At 41.3% G+C, this 10270-nt stretch overlaps 1 protein-coding gene across 1 annotated transcript; it reads right to left on the reverse strand.

Moving 5' to 3' along the window:
* Positions 1 to 440: 440 nt before the first annotated feature.
* SLC17A4 (solute carrier family 17, member 4) lies at positions 441 to 9394 on the reverse strand. The gene is made up of 10 exons (XM_012732934.1): positions 9260 to 9394; positions 8470 to 8703; positions 8297 to 8384; positions 8005 to 8091; positions 5182 to 5300; positions 4899 to 5060; positions 3042 to 3174; positions 2817 to 2964; positions 1966 to 2056; positions 441 to 557 (listed from the first exon to the last, which is right to left on the reverse strand). Exons 1-10 carry the CDS (start codon positions 9392 to 9394, stop codon positions 441 to 443), a joined length of 1314 nt encoding a protein of 437 aa, XP_012588388.1.
* Positions 9395 to 10270: the final 876 nt, after the last annotated feature.

The following is a 10270-nucleotide window of genomic DNA, read 5'->3' on the forward strand; positions in this document are numbered from 1 at the left end:
GAAATGTCAAGGTTCTTAGAAGCACTAGTAAGAAGCTCAAGGGACAAAGACCAAATATTTTAACAAAAGACATTTCTCCCATGTCTCAGGAAATTACATGATTTTTTTTTTTAGGAGCTCTGTACCAGGAACTGGGGACAGAAAAATAAACAGGTGTTTCTGACTTTCACAGTAACACATAAAAATTCAGACACTTATCCTTTCAACTATTGATCGGTAAAAAGACTGACCTTTTGCCTGTTCCTCTCTGAAAAGTCTTGGAGCAAACCCACCACATTACCCAGCCTAGGACTCTTAGAAGATACTGTAAATAAATCAATTGAAACTGAATGGTAATCAGCTCATCAAGCCTGAAAAGAAAATGTCCCTGAAACCATGAAAAGTGCAACTAAGTCATAGGCTGTTAGGTATCACTGGGTTTCCAGCGAAGTCGTTGATGCCTATTCCTTGGCCCAGTTCTGGATCTCTGCTTTGCCGAAGATGAGGTAGAACACCAGGCCTGCTATGTTTATAGCAGCAGAAACCAAGAAGACATTTCTCCAACCAAATTCTGAATCCTGGAGGAAGGGAAGTAAAGGTTATAGTGGTCTCCTAGTTATTATCCCAACTGGTTCATTCAAAGGCCCTGGTGACTTAAATTGCTGCTCCCATCCCAACTCTGCTCCAAATTCTATAGGCTTAGAGCTTGTTCCTGAAATATGCAGATACGTTTGCTATACACTTACCTTTCCCCCTGATGGAATGTTCCTCCCCTGCATGGTCATTTGTTTCAGTTGTTATTTGCTTCTTTGCTTAAATATTTATTGTTTCAACAAATATTTCCTTGACCACCCTATCTAAACTCGAATTATATCCCTCTTCCTTGCGCTCTTACCTTCCCTTATTTACTCTTTTCTTCACATTTACTACCCACCACTCAATAATTTTCTGTTGGTTACTTCCCTATAATATAGGCTCTGTGAAGGAGGAGACATTTCTTTGTTTTATTCACTTAAGCAATGCATGGAATCTGTTCATACTCAGTACATATTAGTTGAATGATGAAAAGGATGAACAAATGAATGAATGAATAACAGAGGAGATAAGCTCAGTTTGAGAGTTTCCATTTTAAACCACCACTTCCTGACAGTGTATCAGACAGGGTGGGAAGGGAACTGAGATTCCCAAAAGGAAAAAAGGACTTGATGTCACAAAACATGCACTTTATTCTTTATTCATATTCCTGACTTGTTGGTGGATAGCCATATAGAATTTAAAGAATGATACCCTTGTGAATGTCATGTATCTTTCATCATGTAAAGGCTGCTTGACAAGGTTCTTAGGGCATATTCAAATCTTCTGCTGACTTTTATTCTAAAATAAATGCATCTCTGAGACGGAAGACTGTACAGCTGCAGAAACATCAAGCAAACACTGCTGGATAGAGAAGTGTTTCTGCACTAACCACTGATGGACATACCAGGGTAAGGTGGAGGTTGTTCTGTAACTCTGTCATTCAGCATCTGACAGATTTATTTTGCAGATACTGGTTAGGGTACCACATAGGGTGACTCACTCTTTCAAGACTGTCTAGAACAATCAAATTTTCAACAATGAAAGTATCACATCCTGGAAGCCAGACATCCCACACAAACCAAAAAGGTTTGTCACTTTACAAAATGACAAAACTAAAATATATTTTGGTAGAAAACCTAATGAGTAACACGAGAATCTCATCTTCTATGAACTGACACAACAGACTTATAAAAGTAAGCATTCCACTTCTCTCCACACCCAAACCTGTGGTCATTTCTCTGCATGAACTGAGCCTAATGTGAATGTGAGAGCATGTGGATGTCTCAAGACTTTCGAAAATCATAGTGAGCCACACTGAGGAGCAAATGAAAATACTCGCCATGTGACTTCCATTGAGTGACTTTTGTTGGATTCTCTTATAAATATTTTCACCAAGACAAATGACCTCACCTTATTTAGCAAATATCCAGAAACGGTGGGAGAGATGGCTCCTGATATGTAAGAAAAGACATGTGATAGTCCCTGGAGAAAGGCACAGTACCTAAGAGAGAAGAAGAAGAAGGTGAAAAGGAAGGAAAAAGACTTCCATGGCAAGCAAAAAGGTAATCTCAGCTCCTTGTTACAATGCTGTGCTCATCTCTGCGGATACCTGCAGCTGGGCTCACCCTCAGTCATACCTAAATGAAATGTCCTGACCTGTGATTAATAGGATCTTGTGCTAGGTCTCATTTCCAAAGAATAACCTGTATTAACTTGTTGACATTGTTTAAACAAAGTTTACAAATTGATGCTTTGCACCTGGTTTACGTGTTCTTTTCAATTCTGGGGGGGGGGGGTAAAAGCTCTCCCTTCATCTGTATAACTGATGTCACTTTAATGAGACTTCGATGCCCTGCAAAAATGGTCTCTTCCATGTATCTTGTTTCATTATCTGAAAATGATATTTTGTGCATTTTGAACAAACATGACATTTGAACTATATTTAAAAGATTGATTCCTTGCTAATATTGATGTATGTCAGAGGTGCATGTTTCTCTTGGGGTCCCTTATCCTGTGTTAACACCTCATGAGCAAGCCCCGTTCAATTTCACAAATCCTTTCATTGAGCACTATGTGAGGGTTATGCTCAATAGCAAGAGATCACTGGGGGTCTCCTCTCATTGAGCTGTGAGTGTGGTCACTGTCTACTCCTGTTCTCACCTACAAAACTAAGTTCACTCACATTTGCTCCATGTGCCAGCATATTTTAAGGCTCCTGGACCTGACCTGAGTTTCTAGGAAGACAAACCAAGAGTCCCTACCGAGGAGCAATATCCACGATGCTGATAAGGACTCCTACTTCACAGAGACTGCCGAAGACACAACTCAGCACCAAGAAGATAATGGTGGTGCTCTGGCTGGATGTGACCCAAGGCAGGCACAAGAGGAGTCCAGTTGGGACAAGAATCCCTGGGAGGAGACAAACCCAGTGAACAGGAGGCTCCCTGAGCTTCCCATACACACCCTCTGACCATCTCGGTGCTTACCTAAGGTGGTGAAGAGCTTCCTGATATTGATGAGTGTAAGGATTTTTCTGGAGAGGAGGAAACCAGCCAGTTGACCTCCAAGGATAAGGGAAGGAAAGGAAAAAACAAATGGCAGGGCTGACAGGATCCCACTCTGAGGAAAGAGATGAGTGAATAGCATGTCATCCCCACAGTAACACAGTCTGAGCTGTGGGGGGATTGTCTGTATCTGTGATGAGTAATTATATGCTCATTCCTCTAATATAAATTCCATGTTACTGGAGTGGGGCAATGAGGATGCAAATATTTTAATATGGGGGGGGAAAGGGACTCATTCTCTCTTCCTATATAAATATCACCTGAAATAGATATTAAATAGAACAAAACCCAGTAGAAAAGTAGGCTAAGGTTATGAAGAGAAAATATGCATAAATAAAAGGAAAAATAAGGGTCCCTAAGCATACTAAAAGGAACCCAACATCATCATAATAAAACTATTATGTGATACCATTCTGCATGAATCAAGTTGAAAAATATCCCAAAGTTAATTTTACAGGAACAGTATGGGGTTGAGGAATTATATTTGCAAGTATTATTAATGCATTATGGAGGGTAATTTGACAATAAATATAAAAATACATACAGCCTTTATCCTTGAATCATACATACAGAGATTTACAGAAAGAGTCACACCATCTAAGAAAATAAACAAGGTTTTCACCGCAGCACTGTTCAGTGAGTAGATACCGTCCATATGTCATTTATGTCCTGATAGGAAAAGGACCCTCAACATAGTGCGGGGATACCAGCCCTTTCAATATGTAAAGATCTGTCTGAAGCTCTCATGCGGAGATATAGATGAGCGATCTGTGGGAAGACTAACAGTGGCAGCCTTTATCTTCATGTGCCTTTTGCTCTTTTCCTTCCAAACTTGACGGGCCTCTTCTGTTTCCTTCTAACTGGTCCCTACCAGGAGGTGACTTAAGACTTGTGACACCTTTCAGCCTAAGTGACTCCACATTGGGCCAACCCTATTTGGCTGGGCATTTATGAGAGGATAAATAACTTCGGGTGTTTCAGTGTTTCTCCTTTCATGTGCCCCCCAAGCTCCTGGCATTTTAACTATATTCTTTTCTCCTCTCTCTATTGCATCCTAATTGTATTAGAGTTGTTTTCCACTGAAGGTTTTATGCACTAGAGTATGTTTTTTCTTTATGTAGTGGATGGCAGAACTATATTTTGCAGGTAGGTTTGAGGGTCCTAGGGTGTCCTTCAGTACACTCTATAACACAATCGTCTTGTGAATTAGTGCTTTAAGTAAAATCTGACACACTCTTGTCCAGTTTTAAAAATCCAGCTAGCAAGAATGGAAAGATTCTTGGCAGTCAATAAGATCATCTACTGGTTTGGTGAAAAATCAGAATACTGCACACACACCTATACTTTTCTCCATAAATTGAATAAAGTTTCTAACAAGTGTTTCCATAAATTGTTGGTATAAGTCTTAATGCTAGTAATTGTCAGCATGCATTATTCATGCTTCTCAGTTATAGCCTTCTTAAAGACAGAATTTTCCTTGTCAATGCTTTGTTGTATAAACTGCAAATATTGAATGGATTGAACATAACATTTTTGGCTTGGTTCCTTAAATATAATGACAATCTATGAATGTCAGGCCAACCGCTCTGCCCAGTGGGTCAGGGGTTACATTCTCAATGCATATAAATCTTCTGAATCAGAATTCAAGTGAACCACATTAAATATATCCTACATGGAGGATTGAGTCTAATCCCCTGATTTTATGCCGACAGGAGAAATAGAAGTTTATATAAAAAAGCATTTAAACAGAGGAACAGGAAGAACTTTCTCTATACTTACATCTCTGAGATTAGCTCGAAGTACAGTGTTGATGTATGTTGGTATATATGACATGATGATATAAAAACGCCAGAATATACAAAATGTAGTGACCAAAATGGCCCACAATGGCAGGGATTTGACCATGGCTTTCAGGGGAACAGACCAGCCAGGAGAACCACCCTAGAAGAAAGCACATAACAGTGTCCCCTGCATCAGAGACAGAAGCTTTGCTCTACTGTACATCTCACCTCCAGCACACGCAGACAGACATGGGAGGTGACGGAGGAGATGCTCAGTGCACCTGTTCAACCAGTGAAGCCACGATGTATTCCTTCTCAGCAGGGCTGATAAACGGATGATTCACAGGGTCATCGTAGACAAGAGGAAACCAGAGCAAAGTACAGGCACAGCCTATTCCACCTGGGAGAAGAGGGTGCAGTTAGCACTGGACTACTCTTCCAGTCTGACTCTAGCTGGGATGGCTCCTGTGAGTGGCAGATGGCTGACCTTAATCTTCCACATTCTACCCCACCCCCACATCTACCTTCTAGCACCAGGATGCTTTCTAACCAGCTGACGTTGACCTTGGTCATTTAACTTGTTTCTGTCAACAGCCTGGGGCATTTCAGAGCCTATGAGTTATGAAACATTTCATTTTTTCACTTTTCTGGAAGAACATGATGCAGCTTGCCCATTGTCCCAGGCAGATACAAGGTAGAGAACAGAGCTAGCCAGAGATAGGAGAATAAATGATTGCTGTTTTAGACCACAGAGCTGGGGGAAGTTTTGAAATGCACCATTAGTAAGGCAAACACTCTGCATGAAACTTCATAAGTATGAGCAACAGAAATTATTCAAGCAATGGGAGGGGCTGCTGTGTCACAGCATATTTAATGTACGGACTTACTAAACATTTGTGGAATCTCTTGACAACCTCTTGATTTGAAATGACTTGCTGGGAAATTTGACTAAGAGTTCTCCAAATCAAACAAAGTGCCTGGGTGTAGTGGCTGTTCTGCATTTGTGAAGAAAGGTATCAACCACAACCTCGCAAGTGGATAGGGTTCTTAAACTTTTCAAAAAGGAATTTAAGTGCATCATGTTTCCAGTCAATACTAATGATGTGGACTGGCCCAGTATGGAAGCGCCTTATCTATTAGAGAAAATCTCTTTGTTGAGGGCTGCACCTATTCCTGCAGCTAAGTCTTCAGTGCTAGACGTAGTTATGGAAGGGCTTAAAGAACTCAGACATCTTGGATTTTGTATATATATTTTTTCCCACAGTCCCCCATTCAGGACATCAGAGTAGTTTTTATTGTCACATCTCTTTGAACTCCTTTTGTCTATGACAGTCTCTCAGATTTTGCTTTGATGAGTTTGACAACGCTCAAGAATACCAATGAGGGATTTTGCAGAATGCTCCTTAATTGACATTTTCTGATGTTTTTCTTTAGACTGAAGGCATGTATTTTTGAGATAGGCTATAAGGTTAAATGACACTCTCATTGTATCATATCAAGGGTACATGTTATCAATATGACTTATTGCTGCTGATATAAACCTTGAGCACCTGGCTTGTAATAGAATTTGCCAGATGTCACTACTGAGAAACTGCTCCTTTCTTCTCTCTGTACACGCTGTGTCCTGGAAGAAGATGCATGCATAGTTCACACTCAAGGAATAAAGAGCTAGACTCTACTTTCCTAAAGTGGGCATCTCCATAAATTCTGAATCTCTTCCTCACAGATTACACAAGTATTTCCTTTTTTTTTGTATTTCCTTTCTCTTTTAAATTAATTTATTTTTAAAAAATTTATTTATTTATTAGTTTATTTATTTATGTGTACAAGATTTGGGGTCTGTACCCCAGAGGTGCGGGGAGTGAAAGGATTCCCCAGAGACAGAGTGGGGAACAGAACAGGCATATCTACTGAAAACCCTGCTGAGGGGAGCAGCAGGTGAGAGAGGAGAGGTCTGCTGCACCCTGTGGGTCACCTCCCTGGCTGGGGATGGAACTTATGCTGCAGTGGCTGTGGAGAGCTTCAGAGTGCTGTGTTTTAACCCACTGGACCACCAGTGAGGGCCCAGCATGCTTAAGTATTTTCTGTTCTTTAAAAGCACAAATACAACAAGCAGGAGGAATCCTGCAAGTAATTGAATGTGAGGGCGTTGTCAAGCAAGCAGGCTATGCTCACTAGTGCTTCTAGCATTTCTTCACAGATGCAGAACAGCCACCACACACCAGGCATTTTGTTTGGTCTTGAGAACTCTTAGACAAATTTCCCAAAAAGTTCACTGCAAATCAAGAGGAGAGGGGTAGGCAGAAAAATGAGTACTGTTGCATATGGGGATGGCGGATGTTAACATAGATTCTGCAAATATTTAGTGAATTCATACATTAAATATACTGGTGCTGCTTCTCAAAAACTATGTGCCTGAATAATTTCTGTTACTCATACTTAGAAAGTTTCGTGCAGTATGCTTGCAGATTCATCTGCTATGATGATGGCACTTTTTTTTTCTAGAAAACATTGATATGAGAAAAACCCAAGAGTTAAGAATACCATCCTCTGATGAAAACACAATGGAGCTCACAGGTCCCACTTGAAACAGGTTGTTTGCCAGTAAGATTTCAGAGAACATTGCAAAAAACATTAGCCAAAGCACAACCACTAACCCAAACTGTGACTGGGTATGGAAAACACAGTAAAGAAGTAGGATGGTGACTGGATAATCCAGGTGACTGAGAACGCTGTCAGCAGTGTGTCTCTGCACACGGAGAGCACCTGAGCATCAGGTGTCATCCCTGCCCTAACCTGCAGCCCCACCTGACTACTGTCTCCTCCAATGCATGTTTTCCTATGACTAGGACATATTTCCACACTATTCTAGTTGCTTTAATAATAGAAGACATTCAAATGACTTTTATTCAAATGAAATGAATGTATCAAATTAATAAGTGTAACAAAAAATACAATCCCTCACATAAGTTTTTCAACATCTTACAGATGCCAGAGGAATGTTATGATGTCTTTAAGGTCATTCATTTATTCTAGCTACACACTCACACTTGTGAAAGTCTGTCATAAAAGGAAATTCTGAGATCAAAGAGCAAAAACCTCACCAAAGATATAGAAGATGGAAGGCCATCCAATGGTCTGGCTGAGGAGACCTCCAACAGTGAGGATGATGAAGCTTCCCAGGACTCCTCCTAGACAGAGAAGTGAAGTTATTCTGGTGTGAGGGTCAGACTTGGACACTGTGTGCTTCCTACAGACATACTCACCCAAACAATGCTGAGTGGTGCAAGTATTTCACAGTGAGGTATGAGCTAGCAGACCACCTAGCTTCAAATCCTGCTCCTTCACTCAGAAACTGTGTGTGGCTCAGAAGGTGACAATTAGGATCCCAATTACCTGATGCAGCAATGGTGATCAGTTGACTCCTTTCCAGTGGGGGAGACCACTTGACCCACATTGAAAACTGACCTGTAAATACCATAACCTAAACAAGAAAAAATGTTCTCTTATTAGTTATATGAGTCTCTTGGAAACTGTATCCCACTCATACTTACAAAACACCTTGGTACCTGGGCTATGCCTTGGAAAATCCGAAGAACCAAGAACAAGGTTACCCCAGCATCAGCTGCCAGCGGAGTGAAGAGGGTCAGGACTGAGGAAATGAACAGGCCAGCACCAACCACGTACTTGGCCCCAAACACCCCGGCCACATAGCCAGTGGGGATTGGAGCCAAGAGAGAGCCATAGCTGAGGGCACCAAGGAGGATTCCCTGGATCTCAGGATTCCAGTCATAGACAGGTGCCTAGATAAAGAATGGGATATCTGGTTAAGCTTTACTGTGAGGGCTTGAGGGGAAAAATAACAATAGCTGGCAGTTCTCTTTCCTTTCATCTGTCTTCAATTCCTCTGACCTATCAATTTCATCAAGAAAACACACATAAACATAAAAATCACAAGTATGCATGTATATGTATATATTTTATGTTACCTCCTCAATTACACAATTAACAGGCCAATAAATATAAGACAGCCTAAAAAGGCATAACTGTAAGTAAGCAGCAGAGATAGTTAATAAAAATATTTGAAAGCGGAAGTGATCATAAATCGATGATACCTATTTTGGTTGCTTTTCATCACTGTAAGGAAGAATTTATATCCACTAAAAGATGAAATCGATTTCCTTCATTCTACTTTCTTTCTTGGTAATACTTACATACACTACATAGAGGGATAATTTCTTTAGATACTTATTCTATTCTTGGGTAATGTAATTCTTGAAACATAGCAGGTGCTCAATAAATAATCTTTATGTCAAACCATTTGAGTGAAACAAACAGTCAGGAGTCTCATTAACCCACAATCACCTTAAATTCCTTTAGTGTTCCATTCCAGTTGTCCTGGGCGTCAGTGGGATGACTTCCTGTGGAGGCATTGGCTTGGCTGGGTAGGGCTGTGTGGTTCACCATAGCTGGCATAGCAATGCTCAAGTTCATTGTTTGGGTGGAAGTTGAAAAGTTACAGAGGAGCAAGATGAAGGCCAGCCCATATCGGACTAAGTGAAAGCCTGAGATGAGGAAGCACAGAAACATTCATTACTCCCAGTCTCCTGCAGTCTAGAAAAGGCAGAAGACTGCATTTTGTCTGTGAATCAGGGAAACAGAGAATCTGACATTGTTCTAGAGTGCCTGGTGACACTTGTTCCCTGGGAGGCGAGTGGGCCAATAGTGCCTCTTGGATTATATTTGAGGTAGAGAAAAATGTGTGGAATTGACGAGAATGAGCTTTAGGGATTTCCAAAGCGGGGCCCTGAAATAATGACAGAATGAATGGAATGGATGGATTTAGAAAACTGGGTGGAAACAGTGATTAGTTGGATAAAGACAAGTGGTTGGAAATGACTCTCTCGTGTCCCGCATGAGCAGTTGGGAGGGCAGGTGGTACCATATATGGCTGGGAAACATGGCATGATTTGGGGCTGAGAGGTGAGGCCTGAAAGGTAGCCCAGGTTAGATTACAGATGTACATCAACTTCATCGTTGCATTTTTAGCTAGTCTTGTCCAAAACGCTCCAGTGTTCCATGAGAGCCCTGTTCTCATCCCCAGGGCTCAGTACAGACACACAGTGGGGCAGGAGCTGGGAGGGTTGGTTGAGCAGCCCTGTCCTCATGGCATGTGGGTGACCCACATTCTGGCTTCTGCCAGGGAGCCAATGCAGAAGGGCCAATGCTGCTTGCTCCCTGTCATGCAGGGACCCTCTGGTTAGGAGGTGAGAGCCAGACCCCAAAGTGGGTTTGATTCTGGGAACATTAGTTCAGTCTCTCCTCTTCCCCATCCACAAAAAATTTACATGGAAATTCTGATGATCCCCA

This window comes from Condylura cristata, unplaced genomic scaffold (genome assembly GCF_000260355.1).
Source record: "Condylura cristata isolate star-nosed mole 26May11 unplaced genomic scaffold, ConCri1.0 scaffold00037, whole genome shotgun sequence".
In the NCBI taxonomy this organism is placed as follows: Eukaryota; Metazoa; Chordata; class Mammalia; order Eulipotyphla; family Talpidae; genus Condylura; species Condylura cristata.

What these genes read in the sequence shown, in the direction of transcription:
- SLC17A4 (XM_012732934.1), bottom strand. Translation starts at nt 9,394, where the DNA reads ATGAACTTGAGCATTGCTATGCCAGCTATGGTGAACCACACAGCCCTA. An exon ending in TTCCATCTTCTATATCTTTG is followed by an intron (nt 5,301 to 8,004) that starts GTGAGGTTTTTG and finishes CTCTTCTCCCAG; the next exon opens with GTGGAATAGGCTGTGCCTGT. An exon ending in TGGCTTCACTGGTTGAACAG is followed by an intron (nt 5,061 to 5,181) that starts GTGCACTGAGCA and finishes GCTTTCTTCTAG; the next exon opens with GGTGGTTCTCCTGGCTGGTC.